The sequence below is a fragment of the Pyrgilauda ruficollis genome, unplaced genomic scaffold (assembly GCF_017590135.1).
Source record: "Pyrgilauda ruficollis isolate IOZ18807 unplaced genomic scaffold, ASM1759013v1 scaffold14, whole genome shotgun sequence".
NCBI classification, from domain to species: domain Eukaryota; kingdom Metazoa; phylum Chordata; class Aves; order Passeriformes; family Passeridae; genus Pyrgilauda; species Pyrgilauda ruficollis.
The window spans coordinates 2,845,484-2,872,240 of NW_024512543.1; the positions used below are offsets into that span (position 1 = coordinate 2,845,484).

Here is a 26,757-nt window from a genome sequence, read left to right on the forward strand (position 1 = left end):
CTTTGACAAGTAAACAGGTCAGTTGAGAAGTTTTATTTCACTTCTGCTGGTATAACAGAAACATAACCTTACCTGTCTGTTAGAGTAAGTGTTGTGCCATTGTGAGCTGCATCCCATAGAAATCAGTCTGATGCAGCTAATCTGGATTCTGTTTCCTAAAGTGTTTATTGAGCTAAATATGAGGGTTCTTTAAGTCATGACCCAGGTTATTGCAAGTTTAACACTTCAATGTGTTTATGATTTAACAGCCATATGGATTACAGGGTCTTACACCTGTCAAAGTTGAAATTCTGTTCTGCCTTTAGATGATTTTAACCACTATGTGTTCAGATGCCACTTTTTAAAACAGATGAAATACATACTGCTAGCAGTCTGAAAGAGGGGAAAATCAGTATAATGACTAAGGTTTTAGTTGATTTTAAGCTTGTATCACAGCATTTGCTGTGAACAGTCGGTCCTGCATCACTGTATCACTAGAAAGCTAATGCACACTCTTCTACAGCACCTACAGTATGTCATTGCCAACCCTGATGATCTGTAACATGCTTTTATTTAAAGCTGCATCTCCTTCCTCTTTCTGTTATAATGTACATTGGCAAAAAAAGGTCTTCAGTATGTAATTTAATAATATGGCAGTGCATTCTTTTCTCATTATATATATGTATTGTATACACACCACACCAAAATTGTTGGTTGAGGGTGGGGGTTGCATTGTTTATCAAGCAAGCTTTCTATCTTCTAGTTTCAAATCTTCTGTCTCCTTTTTTTTAATATGACACAGCTTGAGATTTAGGATTCATCTAGTTCTTCCAGAATTCTTTTCCTTCAGTGTCTAATGATGGCAAAATGCTATTTATTTTCAACTTTGAGAGTTGGTCGCACCTTTTTTTGTAGTTTATTTAGATGCAGTGGTATTACAAAATGTCATTGTATTATTTTGCTCTTTTTCAAACTATCTATAGAAGCTGAGTTCTCATCAATGTATTCCAGCCATTAAAAAGTAGTAGTATGTGTAATAAAAAAGTCTGCACGTCTTCCTGTAGCTAACTGTTCTGTTACTTTCATTGTGATAAAGAATGAAGAAGGCAATGAAAAGAATGGCCATGGAGGAGAGGACAGGACACCAGTCATTCAGACAGTGCATTATCTGTACATTCAGGTACAAGTGTGCTCCTGTGTTCACATGAAAGGATACAGTTTATTTCAACCTGCAGAGACTAGTTGCTGGTTTTCATGAGAAAAGTAATGACCTTTTAAAATGCAAACAAGTTCAGTGCTGTTTTTGCATTAGACTGGTTTTCTGAAGGCTTGGCTGGTGGCAGGCACTGTGCAGTGCATGTGGTTTGTTGTGCCTTCCAAGGCTCTATATTTGTGCCCAAAGAGAGCAAAGTTTTGTAGTGCCATAGTGCATAATGGGATAACTGGTGTTGCTCATGTACAAGTAAAAGTTGGAAATTCCTGATCTAACCACAGAACAACCCAACCAGCCAACCTCTGAGTCCGTGGCTTTCAAAGCATTCTTTTGCCTTGTGCTTTTTTGTTGAGAATATCTGTCCCAATCCCCAACACTGTAGCTGGTGTTCCTCAGCTTGATTGTTAATTGGTGTTAATTCCCAGTGTGGAGTTGAAGTCTGCCATGCTAAATTGTAGAGGGGAAGTTGTCTTTCACATATGTGAAACTTCCTCATTCTCTTCAAAAGCACAGTATTGTGTATGCACTTTATTGTAATAGAAATCAGTAATCTGTAAAGCCATTGTATGACTCTAACAATAGACACACAATTAAACTCCTGCAGGGTTGCAACTTCAGGCTATTCTGCTGACACCTCCTTTGTGTTAGGAGTTAGTCAACTTCTCCCAGAAACTGTTTATAGCTATCTATCATAGCTAATTATTCTCTGGTGATGTGCAATTTTTTATAATGCGCTTAATGCTAGAGCTTGTCTGGAAGGAAGTTACAAGTAGATGGAATTAGATTTTAATAAGCTTGTTTGTGTGTGTTGTGTATATTCATAATAAAAGCAGTTAAGACACCAAGTGCAATAAAGCCAGAGATTCTTTGTGGTTTGGCTTTATCACATATTATGGCTTGGCTGGTTTCACTTTGTTGTTAATGTTTGTGTTAGAGAATATGCTACTCTGCAGGCTCATACCATTGTCCCAGAAAATGAGATAGGGCCCAGAAGTGAATGCATGTTTGCAGCTAAAAGACAGCTCTCAGGAGAATTCCAAATGGCAGATTTTTTTTGATGATACTATTTGCTCCTGAGCCCAGGCAGTAATATGTGTACAGATACAAGTTTCTGATAATGTCTTTTCTTAACAAAACTGTTCTTTCTTCCCTCTGTCCCCTGTGTATGCACAACTGAAGATGGAATATTGTGAAAAGAGCACATTAAGGGACACTATTGACCAAGGTTTATATGAAGATACCAGTCGGCTTTGGAGGCTTTTCCGAGAAATTTTGGATGGGTTAGCTTACATCCATGAAAAGGTTAGTAAATAGGATAGTTATGACCTGTAGATAATATCTGTGTTATGCCTCTTTCTCTGTGGGTTCTTCATATTCATTTTGGGGCATGCATTAGCAAGTTTCCTCTCTTTGCCCTTTCCGTTATTAGTCTGTTCCTGGGGTTTATTATATTTTATCCTGAACATGAATTTTATAATAAACCACTTAAGATTTTACCCATTAATCATAAAAATTTGACCATCTTTTAAAAACTTTCTGGTAGGTGTCTGGTAGCACTGAAAATTGTTTCTAGCTTCTGGGCTACAAATGATAGTCTGTCTTCAAGACTGATCTTCAGTAACTTAATGCAGTAGTCTCCCACTGTATTAAAAGTATGTAATACGATTTTCCAGTCCATTATAAGGACTTCTGTTTTGAATAATGTTTATTGTTTAATATTCTGTGGGTCTTTTTTTATTCTCTTCCTGTAACAGGGAATGATCCACAGAGACTTGAAACCTGTGAACATTTTTTTAGATTCAGATGATCATGTGAAAATTGGTGATTTTGGTTTAGCTACAGATTACCCAGCAAATGCAGTAAGTACAGCTTAAAGTGAATGAAAACACTCTTGAATTTCGTGATGTAATTACTTGGAAAAAACCCAAAAAACCAAACCCATAAGTTAAATGACCACAATGATTATATATTGAGAATGCTATAAACTTCTTTTAAATTTCTAAGGTTCTGCAATTAAACCGTGCACTGCCAACCCAATTACAAGAACAGCCAACAGAAGTATTTCACGTGTCATTTACAATACGACTGTTTTTCTGGTTTCAGGTGGTCTCTAAACAAGAGGAGAATCTCTCGGATGGTTCTGCTGTGTCTGACCCATCAGGTTAGTTTACATTGCAACTTGTTATAAATTATTTTAAGCAAGCATTTCTATTCTGTGCTCTTGTATAGGCTCGTAAAATTTCCATTTGTTCTTTGGAAGTAAAATTTCTCTTTATTAAAGCCAGGGGTGGGACCCCCTGCAGACACCAAGTTGGGTAGCTATATTATGATCTGGCAGGTTTGCCTCTTATTTAAGAATTAATTAGCTTCCTCTGCTAGTCTTCTGCCTTAGATCAATGCTTTCCTCATGGTGAGATATATAGAGAGCCTGTATATTTGTTCCATCTGCACTTGTGTTCTCTTGCTATAGGACAATTTCAAGACTTCAGTGTCCTTGGTTGATTGGTTTGATTTTTGCTGGAGTCTGAATATGGTGTTTTGAGGGAACTTTAGTATGTGGTATGTTTAAAGGCAAATGTAATGGTAGTGAAATTTAGTTGTAACATTTGTGTGCTGACCTTACTACAAATCTGTAAAGCAATAGATAGGTTTAGTTACTACAGATAGACACGGATACTTGACCTGTGAGGGGAAGAACTGTCTGTCAAAGTACTCTCAGCTGGGTTTCTCTCAGTAAGGACTGCACTCCCACCTAGGAGAAAGAGAACATGAACAAGTTTTTTTCTTGACATGGATGCTGCATTTCTCTCTGGCTTTCTTGAAACCGGTGCTCTCGTCTTTTTCCACGTAGGTAACTTGACAGGGATGGTTGGCACCGCGCTGTACGTCAGCCCAGAGGTCCAAGGAAGCACTAAATCTACATACAATCAGGTATGATTGGAGTAGACTTCATGAAAAGGTAGCATGGAGTCTTAGATGTAGCAGGTGTGATTTGGATTGTTCCTCCTTGACAAGATGAATTCGGTGTGGAGCAGCATGTCGGTGACTCCTGTGCTAATCAGGGGAATTTAACATTCCTTCTGGAGGAAACCAAGGATAGAACCATGTGGGCAAGTCAATTTTTCTGCCTGTGCTTGATCATGACTAGATGCAAGCAACTTCAAGCTGAAAGCATGTAATCATAGAGGACCTTTGTAACAGAATAGGATAGAAATCTTACCTTTTATATAGCATAAACTATATTCCCTTTAGTTTAGGTAATATCGTGTAAACTGCTGTTCTGGATTTCTAGACTGTGACTGTGGGAGGTGAGGGTGTATTTTTTCTAACAAAGAGAACCCTGTTTATATGCAGAGACAAACTGTATTTCAAAGCAAGGAAATGTTTTCAAAGTGGGAGTCATAGAACTATAGAATGGTTTAGGTTGAAAGGGACCCTAAAACTTATCCAGTTCCAACCCCTTGCCATGGGCAGGGACACCTTCCACTAGACCAGGTTGCTTCAAGCCCCATCCAACCTGGCCTTGACCACTTCCAGAAATGGGGCGTCCACAACTTCTCTGGGCAACCTGTTCCACCCTCACAGTAAAGAGTTTTCTCCTAATATTCAGTCTAAACCTACCCTCTTTCATTTTAAAGCCATTATCCCTTGGCCTGTCACTCAGTGGCCTTGTAAAAAGTCACTCTCTGGCATTCTTGTAGTCCCCTTGAGGTACTGAAAGGCTGATCTGAGGTCTCCATGGAGCCTTCTTTCCAGGCTAAACAATTCCAATTCTCTCAGCCTTTCCTCATGCGAGGGGTGCTCCATTCCTTTAATCATCTTTGTGGCCCTCCACTGGACTTGCTCCATATACTCGCTCTTGCAGATCTATGTTCTCCTTATGTTGGGGGCTCCAGAGCTGGATGCAGCACTCCAGGTGGGGCAGCATGAGAGTGGAGTAGATTGGGAGAATCACCTCCTTAAACTTGTTGATCACGCTGCTTTTGATGCAGCACAGGATGTTTGGCTTTCTGGGCTGTGAGTGGACTGACAGATCGGCACTCCAGGTGGGGCAGCATGAGAGTGGAGTAGATTGGGAGAATCACCTCCTTAAACTTGTTGATCACGCTGCTTTTGATGCAGCACAGGATGTTTGGCTTTCTGGGCTGTGAGTGCACTGACAGATCATATTGAGAGTCTTGTCAGCCAACATCCTCAGGTTCTTCTCATGGCTGCTCTCAATCCATTCTCTGCCCAGCCTGCATTTGTGCTTGGAATTGCCCCAAGCCATGTGCAGGACCTTGCACCTGGCCTTGTTGAACTTCATGAGGTTCACACAGACCCACCTCTCCAGCCCTTTTGAGGGCGTCCCTTCCCTCCAGCGTGTCAGCTGCACCACACAGCTCAGTGTCACCAGCAAACATGCTGGGGCTGCTCTCAGTCCCACTGTTAAGATGTTAAACAGAGCCAGTCCCAGTGCTGATCCTGAGGAACATCAGCTCCTCACTTTGGTGTTAAGCTGCTGACCACAACTCGTGTGCAACCATCACTTATGTCATAGCAGTGCTGTGATGATAGAAGGCTTTAAAGTCTACCAAATCTTAATGGATTGTGTCTTCTAACAAAAAAGCTTTAAAAACAAATATTAAAAACACACAAAAAGACACAGGGAAAAAACCAGCCTTCTCTCCAGCTTTAATATACTGTTGCATTTAACCTAAATGTTTGTTAGGGTTTTTTTTCTTCTGTTAATTTTGTCTTAGAGAATTGATAGGTACTACACACAAGTTTTCATTTTTTTTCTTTCTTAGAAAGTGGACCTGTTCAGCCTAGGTATAATATTCTTTGAAATGTGTTACCATCCTATGAATACTGCATCAGAAAGGATCTTTGTTCTTGGTCAGCTACGGCTCGTAAGTACACAGATATGAAACATACCAATTCTATGCATCAAATAGTTTGTTAAGAGAAGCAAAAGGATGCAAAATACAGCAAAAAATGTTGCCATAGGGAGTGCTCAAAAACAAGGTTTGTAAAACATATAATGAAAAGTGAAGAATACAATTGGAGCTGGTGCCCTGACATTCCACTAATGCACTGTGGATTCTAATGGTATTGCCATCAGTCTGTGTTTTGTCTGTGAAATTAATTATTACATGTCAGATAAAGGAATCATCTCTTTAGTATACTTAGGTTTAGGCCTGGTGGACCTTTCTCAGGAATCAGTTGGTATTTGTAGTTGGTAAATGCTCGTGATTATGGGTTGTACTTTCGTTGTACAAAACAACATCAAAGCATTCATCTTCCTTTTAGCTCCTCAAATAAATTTAATTTGCCATGTGGGGGTTGGTTGGTTTGTTTGTTTGTTTTTTTCATGGGCAATGGAAATGCTTTGTTTAATACGTAGAACTTAAAAGTAAGACTAATCTGAGCAATCTGGACTGCTTGTTAAAATTCAAATGTGGATTTTGGTTTTTGTTTTGTTAGCCTGCGATTGTATTTCCTAAGGACTTTGATGAAGTCAAGCATGCAAAGCAGGTAATTTTGAAGATATTTTAAGTATTAGGTATTCCTTCTCAGAAAACACTGATTATAATTTTTGCCCCTTAATTTCCCACTTAATTCCCCATCTAGTATTCTCTGCCAAGTTCTTATTACATGATATTAGAACAAAGTAAGGAAATAAAACTTCAAAAGAATACTCTAAGTTGACATAGAAATATATTTACCCACAAAATTCTCTGAGCACAGTCATGAACAAATTTAGAGTTCACTGGCACATCTTTAAAGCTCTGAGGGACAATTCTAATTTTTCATGCTCAGAGAAATGGCAGCTCAGTTGTTTAACTTTTTACTTAAACTTTTTGAAAGAAATACGTGCCACACAATAGAAAGAGATGTACAAAAGCTCAGTTAGCTGCTCAGAGCTTGACAGAGCTGCCAAGAGCTGTTCTGGAGGCCTCCATGGCAGCTTGATGAAGTGATAAGTATCAGTGTAATCTTTTCTGGACCATCTAGGTGTCTTTGTGCTAATCAACTCTTTTGTTGACCATTAGTGTTAACTTTTAGTGCGTTATGCTTGTAAAACAGCAATCTGCATGTTACTAGTACCGTAAAACATTTCCATTTTGTACATTTCACTGAAATACGCCAGGAAGATTCCCCCTGCTCTAACACTTATGCCTCTCAAATCTTTGATTTCATGCATGCAATTCTGCTTTTTCTCTTAACTTTCTCTTAATTTTGTTGATAGAGAGATTCAAGAGCTAGCATACCATGGAACAACAAAGGAAAAGGATACTACATATTTTGTCATCTCAGGAGGCACATTTCTAATAATTTGTGTGGTTGAGTAAATATTTTCAGATGATACAAAAGACATTCATAATTTAGTAAGCAAATAATGTCCATCCCAAAGATTGACATTCTGCTGGTTTTTCCCCTGTAGAGTCTCTTACTTCAGTTTCTTACTGAATTGGTATGACTACCAAGTTTGTTGCAAATACTGTTAACGTACAAAATGTTTCTAATCTGTAAAATTTTGATTTAATTTGTAGAGATTGGTTATTACGTGGCTCCTGAACCACGATCCTGCGGCACGACCAACAGCTGTGGAGCTGTTAAAAAGTGAACATCTTCCACCACCACAAATGGAAGAGTCTGAACTCCACGAAGTCCTCCACCACACCTTAGCCAACGTGGATGGCAAGGCCTACCGGACGATGATGAGTCAGATATTTGCCCAGCGCATATCTCCAGCAATAGACTATACTTATGACAGTGATATGCTGAAGGTTTGTAGGTGTTCAGGGGAGGTGTGGGTTTGGCTTTTCCCTGTGTTGAATTTTTTAAAAACATGCTTGTATGGGTAAACCTGTAGCATTTCTGAGTGAATTGCATTATCTCAAGATTCACCTTCACATTGGCTCCCACTTAAAGCTGCAGTCTCTGCTGTGTGGGTTTCAATAGCCACTTCCCATTTGAGCCTTACATTCATTCTTCAGTGGAGAAACCAGCAGTGTTTGTAGCAGCTAAAGCTTTAAGTTTATGTCCAGATGATGACTTTCTTTACTCTAAATTCCTGTCAAATTAATGGTTGACTGGTTGTCAGCAGAAAGTGTTGCCCCTGGATGCTTTCTTCTCTTTCTAATTGATGTGATTTTTTGTAGTTTATCAGCTCTTGAATCTTTCTAAATCTAAAGAAATTCAAGGCAACACAGTACAATAATGCTTCATATAGCTGTAGTTATTTTTTATTATGTAAGCATTGCAGGTTTTTTTAGTGGGATGAGATAGTAGAATGTTTATTGCCTGTATTACATGGAATGATTGCCTACATGGAGTGTTCATCACACGTGAATTATATATGTACTTTTTATTTGTGATGGTTTCAGGGTAGTTTTTCTATTTGGGCAGCCAAGATACAGCAGCATGTATGTGACATTGTCAGCCGGATATTTAAAAGACACGGTGGGTGTGTTTACAAAAGTAATTAATTTCCTTTTTTGTGATTAAATGGATTTAAAAGAATGGAATGGATTTACTGCTATAAGAGAAATCAGAAAACATGTTTGGTAGTTGATAATTTGAAGTTTTTATGATGTTTTATTCTGTTATTGTCATTCCAGTAATAGCTACTAACATCAAATCTGAATGATTTACATTTTCTACAGAAAGAAGAGTGAAAATCTTAATTATATTTTTGAATGTACATGGTTGTTCTGATAAATCCATATGAGGTTTTAGAGGCACAGACTGTTACACAAAATCTGGATCTGAATACAGGGCTAGCTCTGTAGTGGGAGATCAGGCATCCATGGAGCACAGTAACCTCTCTTTGAACAGCCAGAATGGGAAGAGCATAAGGGACAGCATGGAAACAAAGCAGGCATGAGTGGTACTTCCAGTGATGTATTCTTGGAAATGCTTTGCTGTTCAGGAACTTCCTGAGCCAAAGCTAATGCCATGATGTTTAATAGTCTTTCATTTTCCTTTCCAGGAATCTATCCAGTCATTAATAACAGTATTTACTTGAAATTATTTTTTTGAGAAGGAAATTTATGCAGCCACTGTCACACTTGAAATGTTATAAATTGTGTTGTCTTACAGGCGTTCGTGATACTATTTTATATAAAAATACTGAATTTTGAAATAGAAACTTTGCGTTTTCCAAGTAAATCATAATCTAATTAAGCATGATTAAAATTTGGCAATACAAAAGAGTGAGAAGCTGAGAAATACGAAGTCAGGGATGGGTTTACCTCTCCTGCCACCCCTTAAAGCTTGACAGATTTGGGAAATTTTAGAGACTGAAGTGTTTTCATGCTTGTGGAAAGTGGGGATTGGATTATTTTTTTTCCATTAGATTGTGTGTGACATCTGTAATGGCTAGAATAATTTCCTTCTATCTGGGGCACTTCTTTTCTCATTTAAAAGTTAATGCTGAGTTAAAATCTAATTGAGTTAAGCTTAAATAAATTTTCTAGTGTTTCTCAATCAAATGTTAAAACAGGAAACTATTTTTCAGTAGTAAGTGGTATCATTAAGATTTCAATGAAGATTGGATTCATACAGATAAATGGTTGCAAAATGTAGCCAGGAAAAAAAAGGTATTCATGAGGTTTTACAATGAAACGCAAACACTTCTGGTATGTTTTTGAGACAGAGGATGCAACATGTCTAAACAAAATTTGTTCTATATGGAAATGTCTCTAGACCAAAGCAGTACTTACTATGGGTAACTGCAGAGTTTCTCATCTGTTTCATATGCCTGCTTTGTGAAAAGTGGTGTTTAAAGAGGGAGGGCAAGGTAAGGATTCTGCTGGGCTGTGGAATTGGCAGGTCGCTCTTCTGTGGCCTCCCTGCTAAGCCCAAGAAGCATGCAACATAGGCATAAAACAAACTTTGACATTCTTTCTTCAAATATGGAAGAGGAAGGTCTATTAAGGACATTTAATGTAATTTTTGAACTTATGTGTTGACATAATTATGCCCTGCAAGGGTGATCATGAACTTGTAAAAAGCAGGTGTTACTTCTGAAATGAGACATAACAGTGTTTTCTGGTTTTGTGCAGGAGCCATCAAGCTGCATACGCCACTGCTGATGCCCAGAAACAAAAAACTATATGAACATAATGAAGCTTCATATTTCATGGATCACAGTGGGATGCTGGTAATGCTTCCTTACGACCTCAGAGTAAGTAGCGTTTTCTCTGCAGGCAAAGCTTCAGAGGGTTTGAAGGGTGCTGTGGTGGAATTTGGTTTAGGCTTGCACTTCTTTTGGCTGCTGAAACAGTGTATCTTTCAATGTCTGTTCTTGTTCTCCTGAGTTCTGTACTCCTCCTCTTGACAGCTGGAGCCTTCACCAAGTATTAAAGAAATAGTGTTTGTTTGTTTTCATTTTACCATAGGTGAAAATAATGTTTTTATTTAAAACTTGCGGCAGGGATGGTTAGATTAATATTACTTGGCTATGTCAGGTGTTTTAGGCATTATGTTACACTTGGGAGAGTACAAGTGTAACTACACAGGATAATTTATCTCTAGTTGCAGAGCTCAGTCAGACCAACTGTTTTGTTTCAACAATTATTCTGTTTTTCAGATTCCTTTTGCAAGATTTGTAGCTAGAAATAACATATCAAACTTGAAAAGGTAAGAGATGTAGAAGTGATACTTGGCACTGATACTGTGCTTTGACAGTGACTTGTGAAGAGGCTGATTCATTCTTCAATGTTTCCTTTAGATACTGTATAGAGCGAGTTTTCAGACCTCGGAAGTTAGACCGCTGTCATCCCAAAGAACTCCTAGAATGTGCATTTGACATCATTACATCTACTGGAAATAGCTTTTTGCCTATAGCAGAAACAATTTATGCAATTTCAGAAATCATTCAAGAGTTTTCAGTGCTACAGGTAGATTCTCTAATCAGCCCCTTTCCTCTCTTTTCCACCCAAAATTTTAATTTAATTAAATATTTAAGTTTGATGTGTTGTAAAAGGATACTTCCTTTAACTTGAACCAGGACAGAACTATTTTCACATTTTATCTGTAGTCACTTATAGACCACTGTCATAGAAAATGCGTTTCCTAGGTAAACTTAAAATGAGGCATAGGTTTATGTGCAAAGGAAATAACTGAAATTTTTATAGTACCATTGAAATAATGTCTTTCTTCTGTCAGACAAGTGATTACTGTAGAATGGGACAAGACTTGCCATTCTTTAGTTAGAGATGAAAGGTAAGGTAGTGAAAGAAGAGGTTTGAAGTTAATTTTGAACTATTATTATTATTAAATGTTTTGGAAACCTCTTTGTTTTGTGAGGGTTGGGGGTTTTTTTAAGAAAACAGAATGCAAGTAAAACTTGGCTTTTTCATTCTTTCTTCCTTTATTTATGATTTGCTAGGAAAGAAATTACAGTATTTATCTGAACCACACTGCCTTACTGAAAGCTATACTTTTGCACTGTGGGATACCAGAGGACAAACTCAATCAAGTCTACGTCATTCTCTATGATGCTGTGGTGAGGCTTAAGTTATTAACCTATCCTCTGTAATCATCTCTGCAGAATATTCTGTTTTGTGGAGCTAGCTCTAAAGATGAATGACAGCCCATTGCCAGCCTAACTAGGAGCATGCTCTCGATGCATAAAAAGGTTGGCTATCTTAGGACAGTAAATGTAGATTAATTACTGTCTTGTTACTTCTGGATTGGGATGGTTTAAGATAATTCTTGAATGTGTGTTTATGAGAGAATTATTCACCTGTCTAATCAAGAACTGATGGACTAGTCAATAAAAACATTTTAAAAATTAAATTTAAAATGTATTTTAATATCAGGTATTTTCTACTTTACAAGCATAGGATATAGTTGAAATTAATATGAATAATTACAGTAATGCATTAAACACAATCAAATGCTGTTTTAATCTGTTTTTCTTATAGACTGAAAAGCTAACTAAAAGAGAAGTAGAAGCCAAGTTCTGTAATCTTTCTCTCACATCAACTAGTGTAAGTGATCTTAATTCAGTGCTAATTTCCCTGTCATTTGCCATAAGTCAGTAATATTTTATTTTCTTTGTAATTTAATCAGCCAGAGGGAGAAAAATAAGCTGCTACATGTGCTGCTTAGAATAGGTCAATCCCTTTGCAATGGTCTGACTTTGTTCTCTGTTCTCTCTGGAAGTCAGTATTGCAGCTTGTTCTTTAAACGTGTGGAAACTAATAAAGGGTAAATGGAATACTGAGGAGAAGTATTTAATAAAGAAAACTGAGAGAAAGTTCGAAACAAACTTCTCTGCAAATGTTGAATGTGCATAGCGTTAACTTTACCTTCTGACAGATTTGTCTGTCTATTCTTTTCCTCAACTCCACTAGGTAAAAACAGCCTGCTAGCCAAAACAAACAAAAAAGGCAGATGTCTTACTCCCACAAATACAAAGTCAGATATTTTCCTTTTTTTTTTTAGATGGGACCTATGATGAATGTTGTCTATGTTGCTATGTGTGCTTAATTTAATTTTTTTGTTTTTAGCTTTCTCGACTCTATAAGTTCATTGAGCAGAAGGGAGAAGCAAGTAATGTATTTCCCTTTCTAAACACAATGATAAAACAAAAGCCAAGTGTCAGTCAGCTGCTGAAGCATGGCATGAAGGATTTAGAGGAAATCATTGGTTTATTAAAGCAACTGGGAATAAAACTTCAGGTTTGTAAAATGCTCTGCTAATAAATTAATGGAATTACAGGGCTGCTGTGCATTGTAATATGCCAGGAAATAAAGATATTTTGCAATAGAAAAAGCACATGATGGCAAATAATAGTACTGAATTGATACTTCTTCCTTTTTTTCCCTTTTTCTTTATTAAAGATGCACTTTTAAAATGAGACCTCTTCCAGTCAGAAGTCTCTGGCTTAACTTCTGTGTAGTCACACTCAGACTTTTTTCCTTTCTCCACCCAAACTGAAGGCATTACTTAGAGCATAAAAGAGGGAGTTTCATAAATTTTGAAACAAACTGAAATATTTTAAAAATACAGAAATCTAGTGACTACTAAAGGCCTCCACCTTCCTTGAAGCTTGCTGTTGGGTTTGTGCTACAGGTTTCTTGAGATGCTGTGAGATTACAGCAGCTTTCATTTTCTTATTTTTCACTGTATTTTAAATATTTGGAGATAAGGAGTGTTTCCATATATCTTCCTTAGGTAAAAACAGTGTTTTAAATCCATGCTGCTAACAGGAAATTAATTATATATGTGCACATATTCATTTTTATTTTACAGATCTCTATAAATCTGGGACTAGTTTACAAAATACAGCAGCACAATGGTATTATCTTTCAGTTTATAGCATACATCAAAAGAAGACAAAGAACTGTGCCTGAAATTCTTGCTGCAGGAGGCAGATATGATCATCTGGTATGTGCTTATCTCTTCTAGTAAATTTTGATTATTTTTTCTAACCCATTTTGCCAAGATAACTAACTGATCTTCCGTTCTGTTTTTTTCTTGCCTTGAGATTCCACAGTTTAGAGGGCCACAGACAGTAGGACCAGTTCCTTCAGCTGTTGGAGTCAGCATAGCTATAGATAAAATAACTGCTGCTGTTTCCAGTGTGGAGGATTCTGTAAGTCTGTTTTGGGAAGTGGGGAATTTGTTTACTTCTGACAGTTCAATCACCTAATTGTAGCTAGAGATGGACAAAAAATGAGATGTTCAGATGTGTTCCAAAATAATACCATACTGAAATAGAAGGCAGACATCAAGATGACCTGTTTCCTTTTGTGTTTCTCTGCATAGAACTATTTATTACATGAGAATTAAGGGAAGACAGGATCTTCAGGCTTACACCATTTTATTTTTAATTTAAATGGGATATTTTTATCAGCCTGTGTATTCTTTCAGATGGAAGAGTACAACTGTAGGTACTTAGTGTTATTTTTCCCCTACTACTTCTCCCTTTATCAAAGTATAGAAGACAGATGGAAAGAAACTTTAGGAATATTGACTACTTTGTACAGTGTCACACACCCTCACTTAGTTGTGAAATGTGTATTTTATTCTCTTTTCTCTATAAGAATAAACTAACATTGCCAAGGAGAGTGGGAAGGAAAGAACAGAGTAGGCAGGGATACTTGGCAAGCTGAGGCTGTGGAGGTGCTTTGCATCGACGACTGAGGTTGAGTAGTCTTTCAGACAGACTTGGGTGGATTGTAGCTCTCAAAAGAGGTGGATCTGATCCCTTTTTTTGTTTTTTAGCTTGATGCATTTTGACAAATGTTGGAATATTTGTCTATGTTTGTTACTTTAACTACCTTATGAAGGGGAAAGGTGGTCTTGTGACTAATATTGTCTCCTTGATTTTACTTTCCCTTCAGGTGTCTGTCAGCTCATGTGACCTGCTGGTTGTAAGTGTTGGTCAGATGTCAATGGGCAGAGCCATCAACATTGTTCAGAAATTCTGGACTGCAGGAATTCCAGCTGAAATAATGTATGACTGGTCCCAGGTAGAATTTTTATCTCCATGTGTTAACTGTATTATTGTTTTCCAAGATTAGTGCAGACTGAAACCATACTTTTTTGGGGTATTTTTCTGTTTTTATGGAGGTAGAGAGTCATAATACTGAGCATGTAGGGTGCTCTTCAGATAAAAAAAATGTTGAGAAAATCTAACTGGCTTTGCAGCATTCTTCCAGAGTATTTAAAAGTGTGAGGAAGGATCCCTCCTGTTAATAAATTTAATACTTAAGAGGGGGTACATCAAGAACAGAACAGTATCATCAACTTTTAAATAGCCAGATGGCCAAAGACACCCATGTACAGAAGGAATGTTGACATTATTCTACTGTTAGAAATACAGTTTAGCAAGCTGAGCTACTAGATGGGTCCCCATGTAGTCCTTGAAGAGATGTGTAGTAGGAGGGGAAGAGAGAGTGGCAAGCTGAGCTGTGCCTTTTTATGTCCAGCTGAAAGCAAACAGAGCTGTAGCCAGCACTACTTCACTGGAGTGTAGTGAGCTACATCACAACACCCAAGTCCCTTTTAGAGGTGGTGGCACTTAAGGATTATGAGTCTGCTTCACCTTCAAGTGTCCCAGTTTGTGACTAACAAAAGAGACTCTGCAGTTGCCCCTTGCACATCATGTGCTGCAGGGCAGGACGTTTTGAGCTCATTCAGTTTATTGTCTGACTTTTTTGTAATTTTTTGACATAACATTTCCAGCAGTTTCAATCCCTTGGGACCGAAAAAAACCCAATTATATACTTTTCCTATGATCACCTAGGCTGTAGGTTCTTGATTTGGGGTTGTTTGTTTGTTTGATTCATTAGGAATGAATATTTGGGTAGTTCTTGCCTCTGTCTAATGCTGTCCTGCAAGCCAGTGCTGAGTAAGTGAGCATAGCCTTGGTTTTACAGGAAGCCAGCTGGAGTCAGCTTTAGTGGCAGACCTCCACCCATGCAGGACTAAAAGCTGCAGGCAGCAGGGTGGTGACTGAGCCTGATGTTGCACTGCACATTTTTACAGTTACTTGGACTCTGCACTTCTAGGTATAGGTAGCCCTTCTGTGTGGGAACTTGGGCTGCAGGACCTAGGCATTCTCTCTCTAAGCACAGACTTTGAATTGAATTTTAGCAAGCCTTGGGTGGATAAAATACATGCATAATGAAGTTTCATCTGCTCAAGTTGTTAATAAAGCTTTTCTCTCTCTGAGAAAACAGTGTGACTGTTGTATATCAAGTTACTTTAATAAAGACATGAGACTGATTACTTAATTGGTCATCTTACAAGCTGTCAAATTAATGTCTCATTCCCCTTCTTTTGTTCACACTTTAGTCCCAGGAAGAACTACAGGAATACTGCAGATGCTCTGGGATTACGTATGTGGCTCTGGTGTCAGAGAAAGAAGGAAGTCATGTGAAGGTAAGCATGGGACCAGGGGATGCTTCATGGTGTTTCAGATTTGTACTCTGTTCTACATTTTTTAAGGTCATTATTAATACAATATAAATTACACTTAAGTAAGTGGAGTTGAGGTAAATACAGTTTTGGTTGTTAAGTCGTAGAAATGTTATTCTGAACAATTTCAACATTTTAAACGTTTTTTATCCCTGCATAACACTGTTATTCACAGACCTCCTTCCCTCTAGGAAAGTCCAAAAACTAGTGCAAACATTGCTTGACAGTGCCGTCGATGATTTAGCATGGAAAAAGGTTTCTCTTGTCTCTGACTTCTTTAAATCTACAAAATGAATGAGTTGACTTAATGATCTTTGCAGTTGGCACCTTTTCATGTTACAAATAAGTACAATTAAAATGTAAATATAAAAAAATCAGTGTAATTCCAACAGACAGTCAGAACCACACTCTTCACCTCTGTAAACTCAGATTAGGATGCAAAGGCTGGACTGTGTCACAGCATGAAAGTACTCTATACTTCTTCTGTGCTCTTGCAGCCTGTGGTTCTGGTACCTTTGGTTTTTTGAAGTTGAAAGTTTTAAATTATTCTGGATCATTGTAGAAAATATCATTATTTTTTGAATAAAGATTTATTCTTTGACTGAAAAAAATACTAACCATTTGACAGCATATGGCAAGGACAGCCAATGTGCCTTACTAAAACATTTTTCACTTCTTATTCACTCTGTTACTGTAACAACAATAATTGCAACAATAAGTAAACCTTGATTATGACAATGTGATATTTCAAAGCCCTCTACAAGCCTACTGTAGAGTGTTCTTTTAAATATAGCTTTATTGAAGCAAAACCAATAAAGGAGATGTTAATGAGGTGAATGGTGTTGTTGCTGATTAACCTCTTGCCAATAAAGATGGTGCAGATTCCTAAGTTTTGAATGTTTGAGTTAATGCTTGAAAATTGAAAGGCAAGCCTTATGCTAATATAATTGCTTAAATAAAAATATTAATAATATGGTACTTACAACTATAAACCATTCTGCTTAGAAGTTAATTATCACATTAGATGCAGGGAGCCAAGCTTGCTTTGGGAATGCAGAATAAATTAGTAGTTGGCAGAAAAAAATTAATCAAAAAAAAGATTTAATTGGCAGTGGTTGATTGGTAATGATAATAGCTTCCTACCTTTGAGTCTTTCACCTTTAATGGGTGAAACAGTTTGGTTTTGATTAAGTTTGATAAGTTTATTTGTATGCCATTTTAAGAATCAACAATCTTAAGACCCATTGAACTACATCATAGGTGAAATCCTTTGAGAAAGACAGGCAGACAGAGAAAAGGATTTTGGAATCTGACTTAGTAGATCATCTGATCCAGAAACTGAAAATTAAAATTGGTGACGAAAGATGTAGCAGGTAAGCAGTATAACATGTCAATAATGTGAATAGTCAAAATCAGAAGTGAATATGAGTTTGCATATGCTGAGTTAAACCTTAATTTTATTTGGTAAAGAAATTGCTGAATTTCTTTTGAGGAGAAAAGAAAGCAAAAGGCTTTGTTATAGAATTGTATTGAGATTAAGAAAGAAACTGATTTCCCTAGCTGCTGCTACATTCACACATCCATAGAGCTTCATAAATTACAAGGCCACACAGTTATCCCAAAGCTGCTAGAACAGCAGTAATGTTTGTCTGGCTGTGTGCAAGTTCCTGTTACTGAGCAGAAGTTCATTACATTTGTGTACTGTGTAATCAGAGAATTAAAGCAGCAGATCCCTTTCATTCTGAGGCAGTATTGGTATGGTGAAATGACAGTGGAACTCTTGCACTTGTGTATGCTCTGGTGGCACAAGTGAAGGTAACACCTGGCAAAGACTTGAGGTACACAGGAAAACCCCTTCACCCTGGCTTCACTGAAATTACTATTTACTGTCACCAGTGGAAGTTAGTACAGAAATGACAAGAGAGGCTATCATACCTGTGTGCTTAAGCAGTACAGCTGTTACTTACACACAGCCCCCTGTAAGTCTGTAATTGTACATGCATCCAGATATATTTATATGTGTACATTGACAGCAGGAGTGGACATGCATTAGTCACACAAAGTAGAATTCAGAATGTTAACAGATTTACCATCCATTTTTTCTGACTAGGCTTAACAATAAAGGAAATCCTTAAGCTTGGAAATGCTGAGATCAAGTAGTAGTTTATACAAGCAGTTGATGTCTCCTGCTATTCACCTCTCATTCTCATTTTTCTGGCCACAGCCAGTCTTAGTATTTAATTTTGCAACTAACCTCATCCTCAAATAGATCTACTAGAAGCTGTGAAAGAAAAATCATTCTTTCAAAAAGTTTCTAAATCCTGAAAACAGAATAGAAAAACCCTTGCATGGTACCACTAAACAGAGAAATGCAGTAGGTGATTTTAATAGCCCTGGCAAATTTCTTTTAATTAATTACTGAATGTGGAAAGTAAAGGTATCCAAACTAATTATTGATAACTTCTTTGAATATGTGTGCTCTAAAGTATAAATACTACTTTTATACTTCAGTATTATGTCACAGAAACCTGTGAAAAGCAGATTAAATTAATAATTAGAGAGAATACTCTCACAATATATTTTTGTATTAGGATATAAATCACTCTTGTATGATAGGGAGGACATTGTTTGTATCCATAGGGAGCATTGCTTCTAGACCTCACTTTTAAATGTAATTTTGTATGGTTTCCTGTCAATTCCTGAATAGAATTGATTCATTAATAATAAATGTGTGCAGGAGAGTATCTGCAAACTTCTTTATCTGTTGGAACTAAGTTTAAGTATCTATGATAATCTGAAACTACTGTCTTACTACAGTATTTCTTTATAATTGTAAATTCCTTAACTGTCTTTGTTTATTTTTAGAGAAACCGCAGATAATCTTTCAATATCAAATCAAAAAGGATCATTTACTAATATTTCAGGTATTTAATATCTAGTTACGGAATATGCAAACTAACTGTTCCTCTTTCTGCTCAAAAACTGATTTGTCAAAGAGGCAAACTAAGAAAATGTTTTATAGCAGAGCTCTGATTAGAGGCACTGCCTTTTAATCTCAGATATTGTTCCAAGTGATTTAAAACTGACCTTTTCTCCAAACTAAGTGCTCAGACCAATGGGCAGAATATTCTCCATACAAGCATTCATTGATGCAGTAATCCAAGAGGCTGGGAAAGCCAAAATTCACCAGTTTTTCCTAGCTGAGGAGAAATTTAAATGTCATCTTGATGAAAAATAACTTCATTTGTGATTGTTAGAGTATTGAGACCAAATGAAAATGCCTTTACATTTCTAACTGTGGATTTGCATACTGTATTCTGATAATTTAAGTTTGTATCTAAAGAATAATATTAAGTGCTTACTTTGTGGCTGAAGTTTGGTGTTTTTGATACTTGCTTTATTGAGCACTGATACGGTGTGTGGTGGTGGTGATTCTTCAAGAAACACTTCACACACACATACACTTTTGCATAATAGGGAGGGAGAGAGGCCATGTTTAACTTGGTGGGGGAGGGGGGGTTGTGTTTTTGTGTGACTACCACAAGTGGAAATCAGGATTTTGAAGTAAGCCATTTCAAATTTTAATTATTGTTATTTGGGGAAGCTGGGGTTTACTGTTTGTTTTGTCAGTGATTCTGCTATGGGTCTGAGCATTAGTCACCTCATTCTTGTAATGGCTTTTCTTTTTTTGATATTAGGTGAACTGCATTCCTTTGTAAAATTATGCAAGTCATTTGGAACCTTTTCTTAGTTTCAGGGAACAGTGATGTAAAATACCAAATTTCTTAGTCTTAACAGCCAGTCCTTCAAAGTCATAAGCGAGTGTTTGAGAATTTATGTGCACGTCTCATTATCCTGTCAGATTTTGGAGATTTTCATAGCCTTTTAATCCCTGTACTACACTGATTTTAGCATATTAATATTTGTGAATTTTGTTACTTGATACTTGTTGTATAAAGAAATACTATAAATTAAAATGATGTGTTTCCATTTTAGGTGTGTTTGAATCACATGGAACTCTTGTAGTGCCTAACGTTAGTGTTATAGCTCCTGAAAAATTATCTGCCAGTGCCAGGCGTCGTCAAGAAATTCAGGTACACACACATCAAATAAGTATTCAGAAGTGATCCTTAGAAGTTAAGGAATGGTAGAATTCATACTTGATTATCACCTAACTTAAACAAATTCATCCTGTTTGTTCTTTATTCATAAATTAGACTAGGAATAAGACAAATGGTTGAAGGCAAAGACCACCCTTTTTAACAATTTGGATCTTAGGGATATCTGTGACATGTGGCTCAGCTATCGTTGTGCATGCGTGCTAGAAATCTGACTTTCCTAGGCACTGTTGATTCTGGAACTTCCCTTTTGTTTTTCTTCCTCCCTAAATGCTGAAGTGTGTTAAAGGTTGTTGTGGTTTAACCCCAGCCAGCAGCCAAGGCCCAGGCAGTCACTGGCTCATTCCCCTCTTAGTGGGATCAGGGAGAGAATCAGAAGAGTAAAAGCCAGAAACCCCTGGATTGAGACAAAGACAGTTTAATAGGGAAAGCAAAAGCTGTGCACACCAGCAAAGCAAAACAAGGAGTGAATTCAGTGCTGCCCATGGGCAGGCAGGTGTTCAGCCATTCCCAGGAGAGCAGGGCCCCATCACCTGTAATGGTGGATGGGAAGACACACACCATCACTCCAAATGTCCCCCCTTCTTCCTACTTCCCTCAACTTTATACACTGAGCATGATGTCCTGTGGTCTGGAATGTCCCTTTGGTCAGCTGGGATCACCTGCCCTGGCTGTGTCACTTCCCAGCCTCCCATGCACCCCCAGCTTCCCCACCAGCATGGCCATATGAAAAGCAGAAAGGGCCTTGGCTCTGTTAACAAACAAGTTACATTGTTTTAAAAGAAGCAGTGGGGAAAGATGTTGGAAAATGCCTTTAACTCTAGTACAATAGTGTTTGATCCCTACATCTGTGGCTAATAGTCTTGTACCATCTGTTGCTTCCTTACTTATCTTTATCAGTGATTAACTGCTCAGCAATAACAAAAACATCTGTTATCAATCCTGTGTTCAGCAAAAATCCAAAACATAGCCCCGTAACAGCCACTGTGATAAGGCTAACTCTACCCCAGACAAAACCAGCACAAACGTGCAAGTTCATCATACTTTTGATTTGTAGTATGTCTGTAAAAGGTACTTTATGTTTATTTCATTAAGTTGTCTCAAACTAAAGGCCTAAGAAAAAATTGTGGATTTAAAAAAACACACAAAAAACCCCAAACCAAAACAATAACCAAAAAAAAAAAAAAAAAAAACCTACAACCTGCCTAAAGCATGATACTATAGTAAGGTAGAAAACATTCAGTGAGGCTAGAAACAAATGTCAGAATTTTTTTGTTTAGCATTATTAGCCTCAAGATATTTAGAGTACATGGTAAAACAGAACTGTCATCATAGCCCCTTTTCAGTCCAAACTTGGATGTGCAACAAAAAAATCTCCTCAATTAATAGTTCTCAGAACCCAAATAAAGAAATGAGCTAAACAGACTTACTGTTCTCACATTTTGAATATGTAAAAGCAACTTTTCCAATGTACAAAAGACAACATAATGCAAGCCTGCAACTACATTTGTAGAGTGCTACCTTTGCAGGACCACTAGCTTGCTCTGAAAAAAAATGCTACAAGGCATGACCCATATTTTGGTTTGGCTTTCAAAAGCCATCCTCCTTCTTTATCTGGAGGTGATTCACTGCATCCAGTCACAGGTTCTCACGTTCCTTTGAAAGTTATCTAACACCCAGAAACAGAGGGCAGTTTTCACTAGTTATGCAAGCATCCATGTTGTTCTGTCTGCTTTAGAACCAGTATTGTCAAGTGTGTACCATTGAGTCAAGAGTGTCTCAGCTCCAGTCCCTTTCCTCTCTGCTCATCAAGGATTATTGTGAAATTTTTACTGAAAATTATATTAAACATTTGTTTAAATATGATGTAGTTTTCCATCTTGTTAGAAGCAGCCTCTTTTGTTCTCATCTATGCAATATGAAATCAGTGTTCCCAACCTGTGTCACATAAGCTGTGTCTTTTGCCCATCTTTTGTTCCCAGGTACAAACAAGACTTCAGACATTCATTTCTAGCCTGCAACAGAAAACAAGTGACATTGAGATTTTAGCAGTAAGTATTTGGCAGAAGCCTGAACTAATTCTGAATTCTTAATTGCAGTGGATGATGCCCTTCCTATCTGGAACAAACGACTACTAATTGCCTCACTTTAGTAATACCCAAATGAATCAAACTTGAGGTTAAGTAAGACCCCTGGTCTGTTCTCTGATACTTGAAAAGTATCTCATACTGTGTGTATGGGACAGCTGCATGGAATAAAATTTAACAAGCATTTAGTTGTAAGCTCTTAAGCTGTAATTGCACCAGCTATTGTGGTAGATGTAATTTCTTGTTCCTGCTAGATTTGCACTTCCATTTAAGTAAACATAGCTCTTGTCTGTATGTAGCTTTTAGACTTCACTGACTATGTCCAAAGGAGTTTAAAATGGTGGATGGTTTTCAGGAAACATAACTGCCTGTTTGCCTGCACCTATGTGCAACTTTCCATAATGGAATCTGTCATGAATAGTTTAAAATGTTTTAATCATTTTAAACTAAGTTCACAGTTTTAGCAGCATGAGTACTTCTCTGGAAATCAAAAAATCTGGCTCCCTTCAGTATAGCTCATCTCTAGTTGGCAAACTGGTAACAGAGAGCGGTTAAGTATTGATTTATTGGTATTTTACAGGTTGATCTGCCAAAAGCAACTGTGATACACTTCTTATCATTAGAGGTAAGCAATTAAGTATTGTTGTTAAAACTCTAACTGAACACAATAGATGATAAATTCTGTTCCCAATGAAGTGTAAAATTGACCCGTTCTAGATTTCTCTTTCAAGTTTGAATTAGGTTTAAAACTTAAAAGTACAAGAAGCTTGACTGAGAAAAACTTCTTGTCAAATGTCCAAGTTACACAAGACAACATTAGGAAGTCCTAATCCAAAGCTCTGAGGTTTTTTCCCCCAAGAATAGTTATCTAAAATCAAATCTTAACTGCTCTTTTTCAGAAACCAATAAGAATTAATAGCAGTTTCAACAAAGGTGTTCCTTGAAGCCCTTAATGAAGGAGAACCCAAAATAGAGAGCAATTGTTTCAAACACAGTAGCTGAAACATCCCTTAGTGAAGCCAAGATACAAAGGGGATGTTGATTATGTCGACACCTTTAACAACTCAGGAGCTGGTCAATGGTGCATGAAAGATGACAATACCAAAGAAAGCTTTCTTCCTTTCTCCAGTGACAGCTCTAGCTTGAGAGAGGTGGATGCCTCTCTACCCCCTAAAAACCCAAACTCAAGAATGGCATCCTACTGGAAGTGCATGTAGTACTTTCATACCTTTTATCTGCTGCTCTGAAGCAGTGCTTGTCTGGTAACCAAAACCCAGTGAAACATTTCAAAACATTTTCAAAATACCTAGTTCATCCAGTCTGTATAAATCATGGAGGTACTTTATCACCTTTTGCTTAAAAAAAAAAAAATTAAATATGTATGCACATGATCAGCTTGCATCATTCACTTTTGATCACTGTTACGTCACAGTTACTGTATTCTCTCCAGCACCGCCAAGCTGACATAGCCCTTTTCATTGCTTGTGCCTTTTTAGCACTGAAATGTGTTAAGAAACTGATCACTAAATTAAGTTGCATGTGCTGTTGACATTTATCAAATTTGAAAGCTGTTTAATTAAAGAGCATTGACATTACACAGTATTCAGAAGGCTCCATCCTACTGGGAGAAGTATTTCCTTCACAAAGGAATATGAGACTAGCATAGTTCCTTGTCAATTTTTTTTTTCCTTAGCTTGATGGAGATAGACAAGCCTTTGATGCTACTGTGAGACAACTGATGTCACGATGGCCCAAGCAGAGATCTTCGTATTTACAAGCAATTTGTGATGAAATTTACAGTCTCAAAATGGAAAAGAGGTAAATTGGTTAAGCTCTTACGGGTACATAAACTAGATTTTTTTTCCTTTTTTTCTGTATTCAAACTACAAGATAAGCTGCTCCTAACTTGTCTTTCACTTTCCCCTCTCTCTGAGGAAAAATAAATACTCAGGAAATGTGTATAGTTCCTTCAAAACTATAGGACTGGTCATTAACCCTCACTTACTGATAGAAAAATGAAAAATTTACATTTTAAGTCTTTTCAAGAAGCTCTAGAATATATTGCCACTTTTATCTCACTTGCTGTATTAACAAAAATGAATAGCAGACAATTATATACAGTCAGGTATCCTGCTATACATAGTACATATACTTCTATATATGTAAGTATACATGGATGTATAATATATACATCTATAGTGCTACATAAAAGCCCTCTTTTGTGATGAGAGGGACTCAGCTTGTCTTTTAAAAACTCATGAGTACATTTAATTCCTGCTGCTTTGAAATACCGTGGCAGTCAGGCACAGGTGGGAGAGTGCCCAGTTCCATGCAAACATCATGTATGCTCTCCCACCAAGTACAGTAAAGCCCATTTCTGTTTTGTAAGCATAGAAACATTTATGTTCAACTCATAAGTCTGCCTGTTGGCTTCTGGCAAGGCTGATACAGATAGTCTGGACACATCCAGTATGTCCAGTTTTATACCTCAAATTGCTAAATGCTGCATATTGGTCCACTTAAGACCTGGGTATTTATGCCTAATGCGTTTCATTTTGTTTTGATTTTCTTAAACCTTTGTTCCACTTGAAAGTACTACTTAACCTTTAAGTAAGACTAAAACTTCGGTTCCCTTTTCCCAGAAGAACCGAAATTGCTCCAGGTTTGCTGTTTACTGAGACAGCTATATTATCAAGTGAAGCATTTTTTTCCTTCATGGGGTTGCAAGGCTGTGAGTAACAGAACCCAAGTAATACTCCATGCAATGCTGGGTATGAATATAACACAGTCCCTCACTATCTTCCTATCCCCGCTGGGGCTTTGCACTACTTAGCCATAAGCCTTCAGATCACGGGAGTGAAAACTGAACAGGCAAGATGAATGGAAAGAGGATGAGTGGAAAATTGCAGTCACAGCCAGACAAACTAAAACTTACTGATTTTCTGCTAAATCTTTGCTGTTATCTTGTTGTGAGGATTTGTCACAGGAATTGCGGCATTCAAACCTGCAGTTTCAAAATACTAAAATTCTTTTTTCCTTCTCTCTGCAGGGTTCCTGCACTTATCCTGTACAGTTACCGAGATGAATACAAGGTTTTGTTTTAGTACTTAAAGCATCTTTTATGGGATACTTCTCAAATGGACAACAGTGTTTTGTCAAAAGGAATTTCAAAAAGCTGTAATAGTGCAAGACAGGCAACTAGTGCCTTTGTCTGTGTCCAGATTGCATTTCATGTATAATATTGTCCTGGTTCTGGCCAAGACAAGGTTAATATTTGCTGTAGCTAGGAGGCAGGGCCAGGACCCAGAGGTTGATCTCACACCACCTCACATCGTTGCTGAGGGGCTCCCAGGTGGGCACAGCAGGGCAGAGAGAGCAGTTGAGCAGTGTTGTTTCTGTGGACTCGTTCACCTTTCCTGTACTCTCTGCCACTGGGATTGTTTCTGTTACTGTTTCCAGTAAATTCTTACCTCAACTTGAGCTCTTTACCTTCTGTGCCTCCCAGTTCTCCTCTCCAGCCACTGGCAGGGGGAAGGGATAGTGGGTGGCACATGGAGTCAGCTGGAGCACTGAACTAGAGAATGACATTCCTAAACCACAACTACAAAACTAAATGCTTTCAAAATGTGGAAGTAGTTGTTTCATAGGCAATTAAGGAGCAAGTCTGACTAGAGCCACAGATATGTATTACCATGTAGTTCTTGCCCCTTATGCTACACAAATCAGCTGTACAGATGTAAAACTACTTTTTTATAAAAGTTTCAGAATGCCTTTTATGCAACAATAGTACTGCAACAAGTAATGTCAGTTCTAGAATTATGAAAGAATGAATTACCTTTAAAAATTGTTTTAAACATTTTTGAGTTTTTATGTAATAAAAACTGCTGAGCCTTATTAAGATACTCATTACAAGCCTTTTGTGTGTTGTTCTTGGTTGTGTTTTTTAACCTACTATTTTAATTTATGTATAAAATATGGTCGATTTCAGGCTGAGTTGTTACAAGCCTGGCTGCCTGTACTTGTCCTGTCTGTACTTCAGCATTTAAATCAAGCAGCAGCTTCTACAAGATGAAGACCTGATAAAATAGAACACTTGTTCTAGACCTGCAGAACCTAAACCAAAGACTTAAAGACAAACATTAACCTGCATGTGCTTGAGGCACAACCAGAGTTTTGAACTAACTGTCTTTACCCGAGTTGTCAGATTAGGTTTGAAGCTAAAGTCACAGTAATGATGGAAGTATTTTCATAATTACCTTCTTGAAGCTAAACTGTAACACAACCTCATCAGGAAGAATGAAGCTGAGAAACTATGATGTACAGCAGTCATAGTTAACTATGTATTATATTTCACATCCAACAGGAGGAAAATGCAGAAATGTTAATGATTTCTGAAAGTACACTGGTGTTTACCCTCCCTCCCACTTGGTACTTT

General features: G+C 37.5%; 1 protein-coding gene across 1 annotated transcript in view; it reads left to right on the plus strand.

The window, feature by feature from the left end:
• Positions 1-26,434, plus strand: part of EIF2AK4 (eukaryotic translation initiation factor 2 alpha kinase 4) — a 39,826-nt gene extending 13,392 nt beyond the window's left edge. The window contains exons 14-39 of the mRNA XM_041459766.1: positions 1,076-1,159; positions 2,372-2,494; positions 2,947-3,051; positions 3,296-3,353; positions 4,044-4,123; positions 5,983-6,084; positions 6,659-6,709; positions 7,729-7,965; positions 8,566-8,641; positions 10,246-10,367; positions 10,773-10,822; positions 10,914-11,082; positions 11,574-11,690; positions 12,112-12,177; positions 12,700-12,870; positions 13,445-13,579; positions 13,680-13,787; positions 14,539-14,667; positions 15,995-16,081; positions 17,378-17,490; positions 18,983-19,041; positions 20,114-20,211; positions 22,218-22,286; positions 22,903-22,947; positions 24,016-24,140; positions 25,372-26,434. Of these exons, the coding sequence (XP_041315700.1) occupies positions 1,076-1,159; positions 2,372-2,494; positions 2,947-3,051; positions 3,296-3,353; positions 4,044-4,123; positions 5,983-6,084; positions 6,659-6,709; positions 7,729-7,965; positions 8,566-8,641; positions 10,246-10,367; positions 10,773-10,822; positions 10,914-11,082; positions 11,574-11,690; positions 12,112-12,177; positions 12,700-12,870; positions 13,445-13,579; positions 13,680-13,787; positions 14,539-14,667; positions 15,995-16,081; positions 17,378-17,490; positions 18,983-19,041; positions 20,114-20,211; positions 22,218-22,286; positions 22,903-22,947; positions 24,016-24,140; positions 25,372-25,426 (2,634 nt within the window). The 3' untranslated portion in view covers positions 25,427-26,434. The remainder of the gene's footprint in view (positions 1-1,075; positions 1,160-2,371; positions 2,495-2,946; positions 3,052-3,295; positions 3,354-4,043; positions 4,124-5,982; positions 6,085-6,658; positions 6,710-7,728; positions 7,966-8,565; positions 8,642-10,245; positions 10,368-10,772; positions 10,823-10,913; positions 11,083-11,573; positions 11,691-12,111; positions 12,178-12,699; positions 12,871-13,444; positions 13,580-13,679; positions 13,788-14,538; positions 14,668-15,994; positions 16,082-17,377; positions 17,491-18,982; positions 19,042-20,113; positions 20,212-22,217; positions 22,287-22,902; positions 22,948-24,015; positions 24,141-25,371) is intronic.
• The last annotated feature ends 323 nt before the right edge of the window (positions 26,435-26,757 follow it).